Genomic DNA, 21,434 nt, shown 5'->3' on the forward strand with positions numbered 1-21,434 from the left:
GAGGGCCCTCAACACTGTCTATTGAAAGAACAAACAGCTTTTCATTCCTCTAGAAAAACTCCACTGCCAGTTTTGCACTTGTGCGAAGCTTTGGAGTAACATGGGGTAAGTTCTTCCCATGGGTAGAAGAAGTGAAAGTCACACAACTCTCCCAGGAAGAAGGTATGGAAGTGTGTGCAGCCAACTGTGTTATTGCTGTTGAACTAGGGGAGTCCTGAAGATGCAGACTTCTGGGTATGGTAGCAGCAGTGATGCACAATACAATGAGGCACAGACCCAGCAGCGGTTTCTCACCTTTTTGTCCAGCACGGGCACCCATAAAGCCAGCCTGATACAGATCACAGGAGAAATTAGAGCATTAATTATTAACCTGATTTCAGGGACCACTACTTTTCTATAGATGAAAGAATGTGAATACCTCTTTGAGAGAGACAGAGAGATTCAAAGAGAGAAGAAAGTTGAGGCAGTTTTAGAGAGGAGAAAAGGGGTTTAATCACAGATACAAAATAATTTGAAAATTACAAGAGTGCATTGTCATATTTCATGGTTTTAAAAATAAGCTTGCTATTCACGAGGAATATGGCTTGTTCCAGGTGTTTTAAAAATAGGAAGCGTGAAGAGAGCAAGAAAACTGAAGAAATGGGCAGACTGTCACAGAACAATGCTCCTTGAAGCGGGTAGACTCAAGACGGTTTCTAGGGAACGCTGATCTAGTGAGGCTTCCGATTCTTTCCATCCTGTCCTCTCAAAGTTTTCAAGGAGCAGAAGATCCTACTGCTATTCAAAGAGTTTCCAGACACCGAAAGAAAATGAAAACCACCCTGATGTTAGCAGTGCACAGCATCCCTGCTGACAGCGTCCCTGCTGCTAACCTTCACCCCACTCTGTTCCAATGTTTGGGGGAAACCCCAGAACCCCCAAATCATGAACCATTATCACTCACAAAGAAACAGAATAATAACTATTAATAAAATGTTAGTGAATGAGATCTAACAGTTTATACATATAAATGGGCATACACATTAATGATAATCAACTTTCCTCCCCCTCCCTCTCCTCCCTTACACACACACACACACACACACACACACACACACACACCCTTGGTATTAAAATATTAATTGAAGTTAGTCATTTTGACAATCTTCTCTAGTAGGAACTTGACATAAGTTTCTAAGTATAGTAGGGCAATTTTGTGTCCCTCATGGAAATTCGAGAATGGTCCCTATGATTGACTTGCCCAATCATGGTGCAGGTTGCTTCTAAAAGGCAGGAAGTCTTGCAAGACTGGCAATAGTGCCTTGTATTGTTTTATTTGAAGTAAATTAAACTGAGATTCACAATTCTCTGACAAAGGACCTCAGTACACCTCAGTACAGAAAAATACTTAGTTCAGTATAGGTGTGTTGAGGATTGCTGATGGCTCCAATGGCCATAAGAAGCTACACACCCAAGAACAAGGATCTTAATCCTCAGAGGAACTCCTGTCTAAATCCTTAAAGGAATCGTTAAAGAATGAGGGCTGTGCCATATCTGTCGCATAATCCAACATGCAGAGAGGGTTGGTGTATAGCCATTCAAGTATCATAAATTGGATACAAAGCTTGTCTTCTCTGTCCCAAATGCATATATGCATATATAAATGCCTATGCTTTTCTTATAGACTCTTTACTTCATCAAATAGAAACAGTGAGATCTAGGGGGAGATAGTCTCCTTGAAAGCTGTGTGGGAAATGAGGGAAGTACATCTTTTTATCCTCATGTATACTCTTGATAGGGACAGAGAGAACAGTGGTTTAACATAACAGGAGTGGGTTGCTGTGAAAAAGAGCTACATTGAGCAGGACCGGAATCTTGGATACACAACACATGGCTTCTGAGCTAAAGAACCCCTAAAGAGGTGGAAATTGTGGATTTGACGCTGTGGATACAATGCATTAGAAGACAAGCTGGCCCTGGTGATGTGGGCACAGGAGAGCTGATGGGCTAAACAAGTCAGCTACCACCTAGGCCTAGATCCAGGGCTTTGAGTTGGTTCCACCCCAACATCTACCCCATCCATGAACTGCTGGAGCACATGAAGGGGCTGGACCTGCAGAACCCCAGCTTCAGTATCTCCATGACACAGAGCAACAACAGGGTATCTAAGAGGATATCCCAGTGAGGACTAAGTATTGATTGTGTAACAGAAGCCAGAGGCCTTGAACCAGACCAACGACTCATTGCAATGAATATCTGTGAGTAAAAATGCTTATTCAATAGGCTCCGTTGTGTGAGACACTGCAACTTCCAGTGAGATGTTTTTGTTTTGTTTGGGGGAGGGGAGCTGCAGGGGCAGGGGTGGATACAGAAGGGTCAGGGAGATGAGTGACACTGAGGTGCATGAATGGGAAATTCACAAAGAATCAATACAAAGTCTGTAAGAATTCCACCCTCCTCTCTTAATCCATGAGATTCAGGTGACCCCACTTTTTAGCTTGGGGGACCTAGGACGTGAGAATGAACTTGTGCATGCTTCTCCAGAGCTCTGAGAAGCTCATTCACTGACAGCCAACAGTGGGGTTTCTGCTGAGACCCTTAGGAGTGAATTCACTTGTGTTGGAATGGTGACATTTTACTGATGTTATCCATGACTTTGTAATTATGCATGAGTTGAACAACAGCCCCCAATGTACGGGAAGAACAATGTGAGAGAAGGCAGAGCCACCCCACAGAGAAAAAGCAGTTCTCATCTGAACCAGGTTTGGGGACCTCTGTCTGGTCCAAAGATCATCCATTAGCACCATAGCTCCTCCGTGGGATCACACATTCTCCAATGGGGAAAAAAAAAAAAAAGACAGATGGAAATATCCTTGAGTGAGAAAAGCAGACATGAAAATCTATGCCTTAGGGATGCTGTGTACGTCTGACAGGCCACCTTAATCCCCAATTTACTCCACGCATTCTTCAGTTGGAACTGTTGCCAGACTGATGAATACAGAAGCTGGAAAGGGAAGCACACCTGTATGTGCCTGTGTGTATTTCAATAGGGATGTTAATGAAGTTTGTGTGTCTATATCACAAAGTGTTCATTGTGTGCACAGGCAGCGGCTTTGGAGGTGGGTAAGTCAAAGTCTGATACTGGGCTCTGCTAGTTTATAAGTTACGTCACCCTTGACAATTTACTCAGCCTCTCTCAGCCTCAGTTTCTTCATCTGCAAGATGGGGATCACAGTGGTAACCCCTTCTCCAGCTGCTGAAAGGAGAACAGGAAGTGACATGTATAAAGAACATCACACCCAGGCATATTATCTGGTCAAGGAAAAAAATGTTTACATCTCGTTAAAATAAACATTTTATTTAAAAATATATGCATTTTTTTTTTAAAAAAAGACACATGCCAACTTTGGTATTTCAGCCATTGCTCCTTTGCTCTCCCAGTGAGCCACATTTCTCTCAGATTATACTGAGCAAAGGAGACCAATATGAAAACACCACCACGCAGAGGCTGAGAGAACCATGCTTGTTTCCCTGTTCTTCCCAGAACACTGCTTCGTGTTCCAGTGAGAGTTGCTCTTTCAGAAGCCCTTTGCCCTTGGCCCTTTTGACAAGGTCTTTGGAACAGAGAGCCCTTGGAGCAGTGTGGGGTTTGCTCCTTTGGAAAACTTTTAAAAGAGTGTTTCTGGATCCCCTTGCTGTGCACCTTTGCACGTGAGGCCATCTAAACCATTCAGGGGAAGCGTGGCCTCCTGATGCCCATCATGGGACCCAGAGCCCTGCAGGGGGTTACTTGTGGGGGAACCATCGATTCCTTATGATCAGAAGGGAGCTCGTTCATGCTCATCGAATCCAGGGGATCCTAGAACAATATCCCTGCCAGGCAGCAACAAAGGTCTTCTCAAATTCCTTCCTGTCTTGAACCCATTTCCTTACAGATTCTCCTCTCCTAGTGAGAGCCTCTGGACACACCTGACCATGTCCTCAGCACAATGGGACTGTCTCTTCCATGTCTGTTGACGTCTTCTGTCTAGAAGTCTCAGAAGCATCTGCCTCTGAACCTACACTACTGTCCTGTGACCCTGGGAGAAGAGACAAGTTTGTATGCTAGTAGCTTTACATGGAAAAAAAAAAAAAAAGCAAAACCAAAAACTCCAGTTTCTGGAAAAATCAAGAGCCCTTTATCACTGCTAAGACAATTTGAGGGCAAAGAGCCAAGAGAGTCTCAGAGGGTCTCAGCATTCTTGCTTAGAGGAGCTGCAATCCCTCAGATGGTCAGGTGCTCTGTGGCACTCACCAAGGGGCCAAGCCCTGGGTAGTACAGGTCACGTGGGAGTTTTCGGCTTTATTAGCTCTAGGAAAGCTGATTGAACATAAAATAGATAGCTTTGGAGAAGAATTGTTTTAAAAGCTTGGGGTAGATTTTAGTTGTTCTTGTCCCCAGCTAATATTTGTGAAAGGCACAGGCTGCAGGTCTATAGGACTCTTTCGCTAGAGGATGTGTTGAGGCTCCTGATTGAAGAGGGAATCACTCCATTGCTCAGAATGGCTGCTGTCTTCCACTCTTGTCTTTTATGTTTTGCACTATGGCGTCATAGCTGAACCAAGAGTTTCATGGGTCAAGAAGTTGGGTCATGATTTTCTTTTCTCCTTCCTTTGCTTCCCTGCCTCCTTCCTTTCTCCTTCTCTCTCTCCTTCATTCCCTCTCTCTTCCTTCCTTGCTTCTTTCCTTCCTCTGTCCCCTCCTTCTCCTCCTCTCCCATCTGCTTACTCCCTCCTCTTCCCTCCCTCCTTCTCCTCCTTTCTTCTTCACTTTTCCCCCTCAATCCCATTGTCTTGATAACACTGTTAGGACACAGGCATAATTACTGAACCCTAGTTTACTAGAAGAACTTGCATGGGGAGAATTTTAGCTCCTTTAGATCTAGAAGGACCTGTTGTCCTGAAGCTACAGTAGGAATGGCTGCCAAAACTGAGCTTACCATGGGGATATTACAGACCTCCTAACTATGTGGTAACTTGAGGCTCTAGAAACATTGCTAAACCCAAGGGTGACCATCTCTGCACACCTCTTAGCTTGTCACATTGTCACCACAAGAGGACTTGACTGATTAATAAAAAGAACTTAACAACCACAATAGGAGACAGCTGAAGGCACGTATTTGATCGGTCTTCATCAATCTTCTCACAGCTATCTCCAATCTGCTACCTGTGCTGTGAAGACAGGGTATATGCACATGGCCTGGGGAGATTGCAGGAGCAAGCTGAGGCCAAGTATCCAGGGACCCATTCTAGCTGTACTGGCTTGCACTAGCAAACCAGAGCCATCTTCCCTTTCGTCTAGTGTGAAGTGTGTGTGTGTCAGTTTGAATACTATTTTAAAAAGTTCCCCACAGTCTAACTAAAAAACAGAGCTGTCTAACCAATCTCCCAGACAGGGATACCCAAAGGGAAAATTATCAGCACTCAGATGAGGGTCTCAGAGGCAGGACACTGTGTGGATTTGTTTTCCAAAGAAGCAAGAAGGGGATAACATACATGGTTCAGCCAAAGCCTAAAAAAAAAAAAAAAAAATGTACAGAGCAGGAAGCTTCATCCAGACTTAAATGCAACATCAGCATCGGAGGTCAAACCAGTGTTTGGAATGTGGCAATAAGGTTCCTCCCCCAGCTTCATCTTCATGCTAAGCTTTATCTCTGGATCTGTGGTTCTGATTGCATACAAACACGAGGGAAAGTGTATCACACAGAGCCTTTAAAGCACAATGCAGATCAAGGAATGTCAGAACAAAGTTCATACTCCCTTTAGACTCTTCTGTAAGAGAAGGCCCTAGCCTTGGCAGCCACGGGATGGTAAAGCCACTCTGTCCCATCACATGCGAACTCATTGCCAGGCTTTGTCCTCTCAAATCCATACTCATTGTCAGGAGGAGCTTGTTCCCCTGCAGCACGTGGCTGTGAGCATTGAGTTGGAGTCCTAAGTCCTATACAGAGAGGCAACATGGAGTCTGGTTGATCAATCAGCAACTCATAGTGAGAAAAGGCTACGCATCATTCACAGCGGACTGAGGGTCAGAGGCCCTCTGAATGCCACCTTTCAGATATGTGCGCACACACATAGTTGTACACATATGTGTATGTGTGTATATACATACTCCATACGCACATGTATAGAACTACATGTGTGTACACATCTGTGTTTCCTTCCTAAGATCTGGTGGCTTCCAGAGGAGCAGTCACCAAAAACACTCAGTGTTCAAACTTTTTTTTTTTTACAAGTTGACAATGGAATGATTTCTAAATCTTTGGTTTATCAAAAAAAAAAAAAAAGTCTTCTCAAAAATTCACAACATTGTTGATTATTTTCTCTATAAGTGCACAGTGAACTTTTTTTTTTTTTTTACAAAAGAATAAAACAGTGCCTTGGTGACTTAAATTAAAACAAAACAAAACAAAACAACAGCAACAGCTACTTTCTACAGCATGCAACATTGTAATACTTGAATTGGCGCCACAGCAAGCCTCTGAGAGACTTGGCCAATCTGTGTTGTCTTCCTCAGTCCCCAACGCCTTCACCAAACACAGGGCAACAAGAACTCCTCAAGACTGTGGTCCTTCATGCTCCTGTTGTTTACAGTGCGCAATTGTGTTCTCGTTCGGAAAACTACTGAAACATTCTCTACTATACATGGCGCCCTGATTTATCTTCACTCTGTAATGATTTCCAATTTCTCCAGAGCAACACAAACCAAAGATTGACCATAAATCAAACAAGAATTAAAACAAAAACAAAAACAAAAAAACTTTGTGACCAATGGGCCACATCCCCAGTTTCTTCCTAAAGAAATTCTTGTAAATTCTGTTTTCAGCCAATGCACATGTGAAGAAAGAGTTTGGCAAGAGAATTTGGACTTTTAATGTTCTTAAAAAAATGGCTTTTATGGGAGTATGGTAGCTTGTTAGAACTGAAACCTCTCCTTTGAGAGAGAGAGAGAGAGAATTAAAAACAAAAGAGTCATAAAGGATTGATATCTTGAAAGAAAAGTACTGAGAGAAAGATGAACTGAGGTGAATTCCCTCTACCTACAATAAGAAAAGAAAAATAAAAAAAGAAGAAAAAGAAGTTGGCCCTGTGTGTTACTCCTGTAATAGCAATTCATGGTTCTTTCTTTCCCGGAATGTTAAATGACATTGTTCTCTAATTCTAACTTGTCCCAGTACGGCTCCCTGGGCCTCCAGTTGCCTTTCTGATCATCTAGCTCTAGTCTCTGGAACTAGAGGTAGTAGTATTTGAGAGCCTCAGGAGTCTCCATCCATGGCATGAAGTTTCTGTGGTTCAAGTTCTCACCTGCTATGCTTTGCTGATGCACATAGAGGTGGCAGAGAAAAACTGGACTACTGGCTAAAAAGCACCGTGTTCTGGGTGGATTCTCTGGACAAAACTAGTTAGTTGTCGCCAGTGATCACCAGTCCAGTGGGACCATTTGGGAGTCGAGGGACATTGAGTTGCTTTTGCTTTCCTGGGAATTGATTGGTCTGTCCCTCTGACCTTTCTGATTATTCTGTCTTAAGGACTCTATTGGGTGAGACAGGCCCTGATCTTCTGAATGACAGACGATGAACACACGGGAGGCTGCCTCAAGCACAGGATGGCTATCCCGCACCCCCGGCAGAGGCTCTGTTCACCTTCCACAGAACATTTAGTAAATTCATAACAAAAGCTAATGGGGTCAGCCTCTGTCCCAGTATTGCCTGAGACAAACTGTGAGCAAAAAGAAAACCAAATAACAAAAATAACCCCCCCCAAAACTGGTATGAGATAAGGCAGCGAAAAAACACTTTTGGCATTCTTATTCTGACAAAGCACATTTTTTGAATGCATCGCTGAAGTTATTAACAGTTACTGAATGCTGGTAGATATTACATTAGACATATTTTAATAGCTGACTTCTGTTTGTTTTGGTTAGTTGTCACAAAAACCTCCATTGCTGTTTTTTTTTCCTCCCCATTTTCCCCCCTTCATCTTTTGGAACACACATTTCTGGTAGTGTGCTTTCCTCCTTGGAATTCCCGCTGAGCTCTCGTAGCTCTTGTACCTCGGGTGTTTACCACTGCTGTAAGTGGAGATCCATAGGGGAATTCAGATTGAGATCTGTAACATCCAGAAAATCGATGTTGAAAATGCTGGGCCCACTGGAGGTGAGGTTGCTGAAGCCTGGCGTGGAACTAGGTGGAGTGAGGTCCAGCCATTCCATTGTTTCCCAAGGAGATTCCGTGAAGCTCAGCTGCAGACCACTGCTGTCCACGGAAGGAGGTGACAACTGTGCATGCATCGGGGATAGGGGCCCAGGCAAGAGCTCGTGAGCACTGAAGAGATCTTCCGCAGCCTTCCCTGGGAAGCCATCCATGATGCTGTCAAAAGGAGGCTCCTCGCTTCCGATTTTGAGGAGGGTAACATCGCTCACCTTTCCGATGGGGCTGTGAGAATTCAATAAGACTTCCAGGTGTTCGTCACTGTCGTTGGCGTAGTGATCAAAGGCCATCTGGCCTCCCGAAGATGCCTGCTCAAAGGAAGCCGAGGGCTTCGGGGGGATGGCAGTTGGGCTGCAGGAAGGCCCAGGGATCTTTGGAATTTTCTGAAGACATGAATGATCTTCCCTGGCATCAGCTGGCATTTCTGTTGGCAAAGCACAGTGTGAATTGTGAAGTCACCTGAAACTGACCCTACATGATGGAATAAATGAGTTGCTCGAAGGAAAGCAGAGAAGATGATCATACGTCCCTGCTCAGCACTTAGCCCTGGGCTTGCCCCTACCTGCTCTTTCTCTCCATTTCCTTTCCTAAGGTTTCCCAAAATACCCCGTGCCTTGGGACCTCTACTTTGTTATTTTCAAACTCTTCTCAGCTGGCTTCTTGGCTCCATTCCCTTCCACTAGCTGTCATTGGAGGGCCTTGTATCTCTGGCATACTCTCTGTTGGGCAGTAAATGAAGGATGAGTGTCATCTCACAACTATTTTCCTATTGATACACCCTTCTCATCACTCCTTGGTGATTTTTTAGGACAGCCTGTCCCCCTACTTTAGGCCTGCTGATCACACTTCCGCTGCTTCTGGAAACAGTCCCCCAGCTCACAGCCACTCTGCCAGGTCAGTGTTTCTTACTTCTTTAAGACCATAGCATCCTTAAAAAATCACACATTACTCATGCTGGCTTCTCAGTTCCCTGTCCTTCCCATCTCCTCCAGTGATGCCAGCATCTCTGCTCTGTGGTATACTGTGAGCCTTGTCTTTGCATAGCACATCCTTCTAAGAGCTCTGTCATAAGCAGAATGTCCCATTTTCTGTCCTTCCCCTTTCTCCTCTCTAGATCATGTATGGAGTATTTCAGGGCAATTATTTCTAAGGTATTCTTAGACATCTCACCCACTGGCTGTTGATTGATCATTGCATCTCAGTATCTCCCACATCACTTCTTTCTTGCTCTGGATCATATTCTCTGATCTGCTGTTGCAGTTATTTCTACCTTTTGCCCTTCCCTTCTAGATTAACAACACTCTCCACCCTGATAAGCTCCCATCTACTTTATCTTAGCCTACCCCAATTGCATTTAATTGGTCTAATTGAATTTAATTCTACCTTACAAACTTGCATTTCTCTAGAAAACTCAACTCATTCATGACTAACTCATGGCTCTTCTTTCCTAAACTCCCCCACAGACCCTTCTGTGTCCTCACTATTTGGCATCCTTGCCTCATTCTCAGCAGAAAAGGAGGAGGAGCATCAGGTATGAACAGTCATCTTCCATGATAAAATTTAAATACACACCTGCACCTGTACCCTTCCCTTTTACCCTCCTTTATGTTAAGGTAAGAAACACCCATTCTCTCGGTCACTGTCTGTCTTGATGAACACACTACACTCCAGAGAAATGAGGAGTTATCTGGTGGAGAACTGAGCTCAACATGATGCCTGGCATTCCATCTATGTTAAACTTCAAATGCTGTTGATTAAGGGTTCAGCCCCGGGTTCTCATTTGACCTTCACACATGCTCCCTCGGATTCACATATGAGGCACACATTCCGTAATGTTTCTTAAATAAATAAATGACTGGGTTTAGGAACACACTGGTCGCTTTTATTTCTAAGTTGAGGAACATTTAAGCGTGAATGGAGTATCCAGAGGGAGAGATGGCTGATTGAGTTTGAGTAGCGGGCACAATCCTTTCACTATCTTCTTGTTTGTTTCCTTTTCTTTTTGTGGAATTAGAAGAGCAGAAAAATGATGTAGGGACAGAGCACACTTTCGGGGAGGCAGGAATGGGTTGAAAGGAAACATGCAGAGCATCCTCAGGATAAAGGTGGCAAGGAAGCATCCTCTGTGCTTCTCCCCTCTGCTAACAAAGCACACCTGAAGCCCAGAGGAACTGGTGCTACTAGCAGACCACCTGGTGTACCTGACCCAGTGTGCCCCTGACCTTGGTCATAAGAGGCCATGTTCTAGAGCATGCATGAGTGTGGACAATAGGCAAGGCAGTCGCTCACCTCCACTTTCAATGAGGACATCCAGGAGTTCGTCCATCTGCTGACTCCGAGTCATTTGCTATTGCAAATTAGCCAAAAAGAGAGCAGAGAGGTTAGAAGGCAATGCTTACTTCTGGGTGGAGACACTAGAAGCAGCCCTGCTTGCTTAAAGATTCAAAACACTTGCTTAAAGGCCCTAGAAACAGAATTAGGCTTGCTTAAGGATTCAACGCAGCAGAGTAAAATTGAGCATAACATAAAACCCTGTAAACTTACTCTTTTAAAGTATATGTTCACCTGTTAACACAATCGTCAACGCTATGTATCCACAGAGCTCTTTTAATATGAGGAACTAAACTCTACACCCATTAAACAATACCCTTCAATACCCTTCTGCCAACACCAGCAGTCACGATTCTCCTTCATGCCTCTATGAATTTGACTCTTCTTGGTCTTGGAGCAAATGGTAGTCAAGTGTGTGAATCTACCACATTTGGATTTTCATTTACCTGTTGGACACTTGGGATGTTTCTACTTCTGGCTGAAGTGGATAATATTGCTATGAGATTAGTTAGACTGGCTAAAGGACTTTGGTCTGTGTTGACCCAATCTGTGTTTGATTAAATTGCACACAGACAATCCACTGAGCTAGATAACCCAACCCATCAAACGAGAGTGAGAAGAACAAAACAGTGATTCTCGTCTCATGATTCAGGTCAGGTGGCTGGAAGTCTCCATCCCAGGACCAGGCATCTTGATACACACCATAGAACCCTTTCTCACTTTGGAAGCAACCCGTGTCTACCTCTGTTTGGCTACCATGGATGTGGCCCAGGAAGTGGGCTTCAATATTCTTGGTTCCTCTTGCATAATCTGTGAGTCTGCCCTCACCTCTACTCATCTGAACTGTCAAGCATAGTCAACATCTCCTGAGCTTTTCAGAAGTGAGAAAGCCTACATGGAATGGCATCTTTTTATACCAAAGGAGACCTTATTGCCTTGGTTTTGATTTCAGGAGACCAGATATGAGGCAGTACCTGACACAGATGCTCTTTTCTGAGTTGGGTACATAGCTAAGGTTATTTGATATCACATGGAAGCTCAAACTTCTTGAACTACTCATCTTTCAGTATCTTTAGGGGCTTATGTCCAGGAGCCCTCACCCTTGGGTTCCAAAATCTTCAGGTGCTTGTCTATTCTCTAAAATGATTTAGTAATCACATAAAACCTACATATGTCTCCATGCCTTGCACATTGTCTCTGGAGTTTGCTACCTAGTACAATGTAAATACTATGGAAGTAGCTACTGCCATGTGTGGCTTGGGGATCAGGGACAAGAAGAAGGGAGGTATGCTCAATACAGATGGAACAGTCACATGCCTAACATAGTATGTGAGACTTGACTCCTGCTGCTCTAATACACATACTGGAGAGACAGAAGATCTGTGAAATGATCAGAGGTAGATTCAAGACAAGACAGACAGTCCTTTCATCTAGATGGGTTCCACACCACTTTGGGCATGCAGCCAGTTCAAGGCTTGCTTGTGGAAACTTTCAGGACGTATTTCTCTAATATGTGCAAGCCATAGCTGGTAGGATGCAGATGCAGAGGGCTGACTATATAAAAACACTCATGTTTTTCTTTCTCTTACATTTTAAAATTCTAAAGTTTTTTAAGCACAAATATAAGTGTTGGAGTCAGTGAACCTCCTTGAATCTACTACTCAGACTCAACAGCCATCAACATCTTGCCAAGGTCATCGAGTTTTAAAGCTAAGGAGATGAGAACATAGAATATTGAGAACTGCTCTCATAGTTGAGCACCTATCGTGACCAAACATTGAGGTAAATACTAGATTACCCATAATCCTCACAGAGTAAATACCTTTCTTTTCTTGAAGAGAAGTTCAGTGTATATGCAACCTTAGTGACAGTGGCAGGTGACAAAGTTGGCACTAAGGCCAGGCCTTGTGAATGTCTGCTCTGCCTATTTTCCCTATATTGCTCAGCTGTTCCAAGAGTCCCTCAGCTTACCATGGAGTTTCAGCCAGATAAAGACACCCTAAACTAATACACACATAACCCACTCCCCATCCTAGTTCAGCAACACAGCCTGCCGCAGAGCACCTGCTTCTCTTGTGATTGGTCCATCAATTAGGAACTGTGGCACACTGTGCCTTGGTCAACACACACAACACTGTCCCATGCACAATGAGCTCACAATAAAGCCCAAGTTCAAAATACAATTTGGACTGAATGTACCCCATTTTATAATAAATATCATGAAGTAGAAAAGTCATTATGAGAGCCATCCCAACTTGGAATTATTTGCACATGCATACAACACTCATATGGACCCATTTAGCTAACTCTATTTGGGAGGCACCCAGCTCAATCGATATCAGAATCCACAAAACATAACAAATGCTCAGTACTATGGAGTTCTTTCCACTGAGTCCATTTATTGAACCAGATAGAACGAACCACGTGGTTACCTGCTTCACTGCATCTTCATAGGATGGGGGCTGGGTGATCTCTGAAACTGCTGAACTTGACTTAGAAAAAGTTGGAGATGGAATTGAAAACGTTGGCCCCACCTTGTCAGAAGATTGTAAACCAGTCATCTGCAAGTGGATACAATTCAGAGGACAACATTCAATCTATAGGCCCTAAGGGACAATGCTTGTTATAGAGACCACATGCTACATTAAGACAAATGCCAAGGTCTAATAATGTAAGCCTGAGATGAGAAAATAACAAGCAACACTAATAGGTCAACACCAGTTCATGCCACTGTGAATTTATCGTTTATGGAATTTTAGCATGGAACTCAGAGATTTATTTTCTTCTCTAAGGTGTACCCTCTTAATTTCTGTTCTCTCTCTCTCTCTCTCTCTCTCTCTCTCTCTCTCTCTCTCTCTCTCTTCTTTCTTTCTTTCTTTCTTTCTTTCTTAAACTTTGATTTGATTTGATTTGATTTGATTTGATTTGAGATAGGGTCTCACCATGTAACTCTGGCTGTTCTAGAACTCACTATGTAGACCAGATTGGCCTTAAAGCCTCCCAGAGACCTACCTGCCTTTGCCTCCTGGGTGCTGAGATTGAAGGTGTGTGCCTCTGCACCTAGCAGATGCATCCTTTCCGGATGAAGAAGGGGCAAACTCAGGCATTTTCAGACTAGTTAATTCCTTGGGCCAATTCATTCCAAACTGGCTCATTTTTCAACAATTACCATGAGGGTGGTCTTCCTTGGGTGCCCAGTCTGTGAGAGCTTTTACCCCTTTTCTGACTCCAGGCACATGGCTCAGTTACACCTTGTCTACATTTTGCCTTTCACTCTTTGCTTTGGGAACTCCCCACATCCTGACTCTAATCCTTTCACCAGCTTATGAACACCAACTTTTATATCCTCTATGGAGACTCAGCTCTGGACCCCAGATTCTCATTTCTTTACATGAATCTATCATGTACTCACCTCTGTCTCCAACACTATTCTCTCCCCAGCCCCTGTTTCAATCCATACCCTCACAGAAACCGGTTTATTGTCAACTTCTCGGGCACTGACCTTTGGATGAATACCTGGGCTTTTGGGACAAGGGTTGAGCCCAGCACTGTGACTGCTGTCTGCTTGGGTACCAGAGAAAGGCTGATGGAGGCTGGAAGCTGGGGTAGAGAAGCTAGAAGAATGGCCTTCGTGTGCCCCTGAGTTCTGTAGAAAGGAACATGTAACAAATTAAAGAGCCAGCAGCATACTTGAATGTGGCTTTAGCTGACACCTCTGGCCTCTGTCTTTGCCCCCAAGTTTCTGATATTTACAAAGCAGATTCTATTAGCAGATGACCTATCTAATATATCATCTATGGGTTACAAACTTCTTATAGCTCTCACGTATTCACAGCATAGACTCTGCACATCTCACCTGTGTAAGCGTTCAAGGCCCTCTACGACTATAGACATTACCTAGTTCTAGGAACCTAAATTCTCCTCTTGTAACCATGCCTTCTGCAGTCTGCCTACTTATGTTTGTTCACATGGAATGCCTGTTCTCTATTTAGATTCCTAAGACTCCTCAGCTTCATGAACAAAAGACAAGTCTACTAAAATCTTGACACAGCCTTCTCCTTTGTTGTACTACTTGTGAAGTGCAAGCTGTTCACAAAGCCTTCTAGGACCCTATTGGCTCTATCCCATCAATCTCTCTCCTACCCATGTATTTTATGTTGTGCGATGTCATGACATATATCAGTCATGTTATTTGTTCCTCATGAAATTGCTATTGTCCTATAGAGCCTTTGTAAACATGAAATTACTGCATGATCTTATTCTTCCTCAACAGCACTGATATTCTCAAAATGGAAAATCATGGCCCAAGCCATGTCCCAAGGGCTATTTTTACCTTTGTTGCCTAGGACACCGTGAATGCAATAGATGTTTGTGAATGGTGTTGATAGCTATTTTAGTCCCCATTCCTCCCAGTATGTCTTCATGGGAGTGGGCACCACTGGTGCGAATGTTGTTGTTCAGGTAGGTTTGTGAAAGTGTGTTCTTATTACCTCTAGTCAGGCTTCACACTCTCTAGGGTAGAAACATTTTATTATGGACTTTAAAGTCAACAAATCCTGGGATTCTAAGCAGCAAGTTCAGTCTTCCTGGATCTCACTTTTCTCCATGGCAAATAAGAACACTAACCTGGAGCCATAGGATTGCTGTGAGCGTGGACAAGACAGTTTCTGTTCATGACTCTTTTTTTAAAAAAAATAATTATTATTAATTTTATGTATGTAAATACACTGTAGCTGTCTTCAGACATGCCAGTAGAGGGCACCCCATCCTATTACAGATGGTTGTGAGGCACGATGTGGTTGCTGGGAACTGAACTCAGGACCTCTGGAAGAGCAGTTAGTGCCCTTAACTGCTGAGCCATTTCTCTGACCCCTGTTCGTGACTATTAATACTTGGTACTTGGCACGTCCTTAATGTGGATTGTCTTAGATTTTATAGTCTTTGACAATGTGGTTTTCTTCTTCGAATTGTCATCTATATACTTTCTTAATAACCCATTGGTTTTGTGAACAAAGGGGGAGTCTTAGCTGGTCATGTTGGGTGTAGTCTTTGACCTGTTATCCTCACCTGTCTCCTGAAGCACTTCCCTTATTCTGTCCCAGCCACTCACTGCCTTTTACTTGGATCCTTCTGTATCCTACATGTTCTAACCCTGGGACCTTTCACTGATGCCTTCCCCATGCCACCATCCCAAATACTAACAATGTTTCCTCTATCTTTTTCAAGGTTTCACTTCAATATTCCTGAGCCCATTAGTGGAGACTGTAAACTTCCAGCCTTCTCACACAAACCAGCCCCTCTCTGCCCTCACCACAAAATGGATCATCTATTTCCTCGACACTTGTCACCTGTTCTCCCCCAGGAGTATAGAGTGGCTAGAGTGTGGCACACATTAGGTCTTAATAAACATTTGAGAAGAATGTAAGAGAATGACAAGAACTTTCCCACACACAGTCTGTCTCTCCACTCCCCTAAATGTGATGTTAGGATACAGCTTAATTAGCCTCAAACTCATAGCAATCCCCTGCCTCAGCTTCCAGAATGCTGAAATTCCAAGCCAGTACCATTAACTTCCTTTTGGCTTTCTTGATAGAATGATTTGGGCTGTGACAAGAATTGATATCAATTAGTGGTCCAAACAATAGCAGATCATTGCTTGGGGCCTGATAAAGTTTATATTGGAAAGTTATACATTGTTGCAAGCTTTATGTTACAAGAGTAAAGTTGAGGCGTTTGGCACAGAAGCTATGATTTCCAGACAGACATTTGCCTTCCAAGCCTTTTATAGAGTAAGTTTGCCAACTGGTGATGCAAAGGCTGGCAGTGAAGGCTCAAGGTCAGTAGAGTCAGTGAGATGCTGCCTAGGTTCTCTACACCCTACCTAGCTCTTTAGTGGTGGGAATTAATCCTCTGCCTCCTGAAAGAGGCACTGCTGGGTGAGGCTATAGGAGCTTACCTGTGCGCACCCTTGGCTGCTGCTGGGTGAAGAGACCCCATGGTTGTCTCTCTGAGCTCCCGACGAGGAAGCCAGGAAGTAATGGTTGTTGGGTGATGGAGGCAGGCTGATGTGCTGTGGGCTCTTCAGGGCCCCCAGGGGCGAGTGCTGAGGGGAGCACTGGGGGCTGAGAAACGTGGACGAGAGTACATGGGTTTGACCTGAGGACTCCACACAGTGAGGCAGCAGCTGAGCGGTCTCACAAGCCGGAGGGGGACTGTCAGAGCTGTGGCCCTGTCCCTTCCCAGACGCCTGCTGGGCTGCGAAGGGGCAGCTGGAGACATCTTCCTGTTTGATGGTGGTGGCCAAGAAGGGCAGTGGCTTCTGGTCGCTGCAGCTGCTCTTCTGCTTCTGCAGTTGCATTCTCAGCTCTTCCACCTGCCGCTGCTCTTGCCGCAGCTTCCAGGTGAGCTGGTTGATCACTTTCTGCTTCTCCACCAGCATCTTGTCCTTCTCAGAGTCTAGCCCGTCAGGCTCGGAGGGGCCCGAGCCCCCATTCAGGCTGCTCAGCAGACTCTCGTCCGTGCAGGCGGGCACCGGAGATGCGTGCAGGCCGAAGCCAGGTGACGCATCGGTGAAGGTGTCTGGCAGGGACCCTGCAGCGGACAAGTCAGATGAGGCAGGGGAGATAGGGGGGCTGGAGCTTGTGCTGCCAAAGTGGTAGAAGCCTGTCGGGGAGGACTGATAACTGGGCAAGGTGTTGGGCGTGACAGGAAAGGTGACAGTTGTGATGTCCCCAAAGTTGGGCACAGGGTTGCCAGCACAGTCCTGGAAGGGACGAAGCCGGTCCACCAGCGCCGTCTTGGTGCCTGACACTGGCAAGCCCCGGATTCGAAGCTGTTGTCTTAACTCTGACACCTACAGGAATGAGGGGTCCGTTAGTGTCCTGAGCTGTGACACTGTATTTATATCTGTTATTCAGGGAGCTTTGAGACACACTTATGGAACTTAACAATATGCATCTACTTCTCTTTTAATAGTTCTATGTAATTTCTCTCCTGCCTTTGATTTAAACCAATTTTACACAATTTTAACAACTCTTAAAAAGAAAAAACTTTATCACCTCATAAGTCCATCATAACGTAAAAATATCATGAATTCAAAAACACAGGAAAAACACCTAACTTGTGGAACAAGCCAGCTGAGCTTTGAGGCCTGCCCAGGGCACCAGCCATCCCCAGAGGCCATTCCTGCTGCCCAACAGAAAAACCAACAGCTATCATTAGTTCACGAGTCAAAAATCAGTACAAATATGATGTGTACGCAACATACATCATTTCACAACACTGTACATAGAAAATAAACACACGCAGAGCCACTGTAGTGAAGACCATCTGTGCCTGGTTTTTCATGACCACAGTCAAGGGACAGGCTTTTCTTAACCTAATGGTCAGGTCCCCTAACCCACAGCTCTCCAGCCCCATCGCAGCCTGCTTCAGGCCTGCAGGAGAATGGTGTCTTCCTGGGTCTAGATATATAAGTCTAACAGTAATCTACAACAATTAGCAGGCATTCTGGCTTCTTCTACCTCATGTTCCTCCCCAAATCTAAACGCATAGCTGCTCACTGAAGGGCTTGATAGAAAACAGATTGTGGACCTTTCTGGAGTTTGGCTGCAGTAGGTCTGGGATGGAGACCAGGATCTTCCATTTATACAAATCCCAGGGAGACTTTTATGTCACTGGTCTCAGACCAGACTTTGGGAGCAAGACTTTATATGAGGAAGGGGGGCATGAGGAAAATTATGCACATGTATATGCAAATGTGTATCTGTTCAGGAGATGAAACCCAGGGCCTTGCCAACGGTAGACCAGTTGTCTACTCTTGAGTTATCCTCCAATTCCTCTGCTTCTGGGGTTTGGGTTTTGTCTTCATTTTATCTGGCTGGTCTCTGACTCTCAGTCCTCTGGCCCCACCTCCTCAGTAATGGGGGTTAAAGATGTACCTCACCATTTTGTATGGTAGATATATGTTGGGTCCATTAATCTTCATGACAGGGTGGATAGAAATTGCATATTCCTGCTCTTAGCTTCATGATCCTCCATGCTCTCTCTTTGAAGTGGGATATTAATCCCTGCCTTATACATTTTTGCAAGGACATATACAGACTTATAAAAGCACTTGGAATAGTGCCTGAAGAATGGTTGTGCAACATAAGGCCATTATTATTATACTGACACACATGTAGTTAATTAATTGCCACATTTTTATGATGTCCACAAGTTGTAAACTATGAAATATACACAAGCATGTGAACTGGTTAAATAAAAATTACTGCAAACGATGAGGTGTCAAAGATCCACTAAAATTAAAGCTATGAAAGTTTGTTGACCTTTTGTGAAGAATAATTGTATATAGTTTATTGTTAACTGAAAGAACAACATTTGAGATGATACTATTTTAAATAAATTAAATAATGCATGCATACATTTAAACTTATATTGCCTTATAAAATTATCTAGTGACTATATGTTAGAATGTTGGCTAGTGCATTATTTATTGAATTTCCTAAATAGTCCATATAGACACATTACTTCTATGATTAAGGCAGGAAACATATTAAACACCTAAGCTCCAATGATTCCATAAAGCAGAAGAATACATAGGGAAAACTTCCTATAGAGACAGAGCTCTTGAGCATAGAAAGCAAATGAAGTAATCATAAAAATATCCACAACCAAAATTTAAACCAAAATAAAAAAGCAAACCAAAATGCAAATTCTAATAGCAATCCTTGGAAAGAAATCCATGGCAGCATAAAGAATAAGTTGCCAAAAATGAGAACACATCAAGTGTGCCTATAATTATAAAGGGGGTGGTGCTGGAAGAGTGACTCAGCATGTTAGAACACGAGTTGCTTTTGCAGAGCGCCCAGGTTTGATTCCCAGCACCCACATGGCAGTTCAAAACCACCCATAACTCGAGTGTCAGGGGATCAGACACTCTCTTCTGATCTCTGTGTTCACCTAGCATGCACATGGTACACAGATATGAACGAGGGTGAAACATTCATACAAATAAAACAAACAAAAACAAACAAAACGTATCAACAACAAAAAGCTGAGAAAAAAATAGGTAAGGCATCTGACCCAGCTCTTTATAAACAAAACACAGTTTTTAAAAGTCCCATATTACATGTGCATGGTCATTAGTATTGTAAGGAATAATGCAATTAAAATAAAAGATATTTTTTGATTCACCCAATAACAGGTAAATGAGTTGGAGGGTTTGTGTGCAAGCGAATCAGCAATGAGATAAACTTGCAATAAGTGAACTGAGGGACTTAACTGTACTCCTGTTTAAGGTAAGTCTTTGCAAACAGCAGCCCAGCAAGGTCTGCGAGCTGGTGAGAAGTGCACTCTCTCTCCTCCTGTGTCACTGAGCTGGGGGGGCTGCCTCTCAATGTGCACTGGGACACACGTGGGCAGGTTCACTTTGGAGTGGAGCTGCTTTAACACGTGGTTCTACAGCAGATTGTTCAGGAGGGAGAAATTTGGCCACATCCTTCAAGATCTGTAAGTAATATTAATATGGTGGGGGGCTTGGTGTTTTTGTTTTGTTTTGTTTTTAAGACAGCGTTTCTCTATGGAGCTCTGGCTGTCCTGGTACTTGATTTTTAGACCATGTTGGCCTTCAACTTACTTAGACCTGCCTGCTTCTGCTTCCTGTGTGCTGGGACTAAGGGCAAGCAACACCACGTCTGGCTTAAAAAAATATTAGTGTTTTTTTTTTTTAAATCAGAAATTTAACGAGTGTATAGCTATTTGAGAGAAATAATCAGAGAGGATAATAGATGTATGTACAGAGTCCACTGATACCCTATCCTGAATAGAAACACATTTGGCAGCAAGTTCCATGTCCAGGAGTGGAATGTTAGATAGGCGATAGGGTGACTTGCTGTTATTAAAAATATAACTTTTATTGAATATTAAAAGTTTTGGAAAATATTCATGGTGTGTTAGTAAAGCATGTCAGAAATTTATGGGCAGCATAATTATTTAAAAGTAGTTGTTGTCAAGCAAAATGTGTTCACATGCATTTCAGACTGGAAGAAACATAACGTCATATTTTCTCTGGCTCTTGTCTACTAAAATGCCATTTACATTGCTATACAGGATCACGTTTCAACTTAAAAATGTCACTTTCCAACAACAAGGAGGTCTGAGGAAGCACCACAGCCGCTCTTGCTGGCAGCCAGCGTGCTGCCTCTCTGCAGAGTCTGGCTGGACAATTTTTTTTTCTTCCTTTCAAATTTCCTGGTTTGAAAAGTGCAAGATAGCAACTCATTATTGTTTTAATTTTGAGTTACTTAAAATTAATGAGTTCTACACTTATTTTTAGAATCTGTTCTTTGCACCGAATAATTTAGGCTACATTATTAAATAATGCAGATCACAGTCTAAAATAAAATGAATACTTGTTGAGTTCAATTCCCTTACAATGTCAGATCACTAGGCCATGTGGACTTGCTTAAGATGAAGGCTTGTGCACACCTCTCCTCTGCACTCACTAGTGGTCTAATTATTGATAGCTTTAAGATCAATTATTATGGAAGAATTCTAATATACTCAAAAGGAGATAGAAAACCACAAACAACCTTTATATCGTCAAACAACCTCAGTAATTGTCAACTGATGCTGATCTTTCTTCCTTTTCTACTTCTCTTAAATTGTTTTGAGGCCAATTATATGATTTAATTGGTACACAGCTTTGTATCTACTTCCAAAAGAAAGGGACTCTTAAACACAGAAACAATAGCACTATATACCTCACCATAGAATGGACAGTTTCTTTTCCTTTTCCTTTTCCTTTTCCTTTTCCTTTTCCTTTTCCTTTTCCTTTTCCTTTTCCTTTTCCTTTTCCTTTTCCTTTTCCTTTTC

At 43.3% G+C, this 21,434-nt stretch overlaps 1 protein-coding gene across 4 annotated transcripts in view; it reads right to left on the bottom strand.

Annotated features, from left to right (window-relative positions):
• Nucleotides 1-4,746: 4,746 nt before the first annotated feature.
• Myocd (myocardin) overlaps nucleotides 4,747-21,434 on the bottom strand; it is a 97,455-nt gene continuing 80,767 nt past the window's right edge. For all 4 annotated transcript variants that reach the window (XM_021176394.2, XM_029483384.1, XM_029483383.1 and 1 more), the window contains 5 exons: nucleotides 16,516-17,412; nucleotides 14,062-14,205; nucleotides 12,992-13,120; nucleotides 10,518-10,575; nucleotides 4,747-8,652 (listed from right to left, as the gene is read on the bottom strand). In XM_021176394.2, coding sequence (XP_021032053.1) covers nucleotides 8,081-8,652; nucleotides 10,518-10,575; nucleotides 12,992-13,120; nucleotides 14,062-14,205; nucleotides 16,516-17,412 — 1,800 coding nt within the window. In that variant the 3' untranslated portion in view covers nucleotides 4,747-8,080. The remainder of the gene's footprint in view (nucleotides 8,653-10,517; nucleotides 10,576-12,991; nucleotides 13,121-14,061; nucleotides 14,206-16,515; nucleotides 17,413-21,434) is intronic.

This window comes from Mus caroli, chromosome 11 (genome assembly GCF_900094665.2).
Source record: "Mus caroli chromosome 11, CAROLI_EIJ_v1.1, whole genome shotgun sequence".
Taxonomy (NCBI): Eukaryota; Metazoa; Chordata; class Mammalia; order Rodentia; family Muridae; genus Mus; species Mus caroli.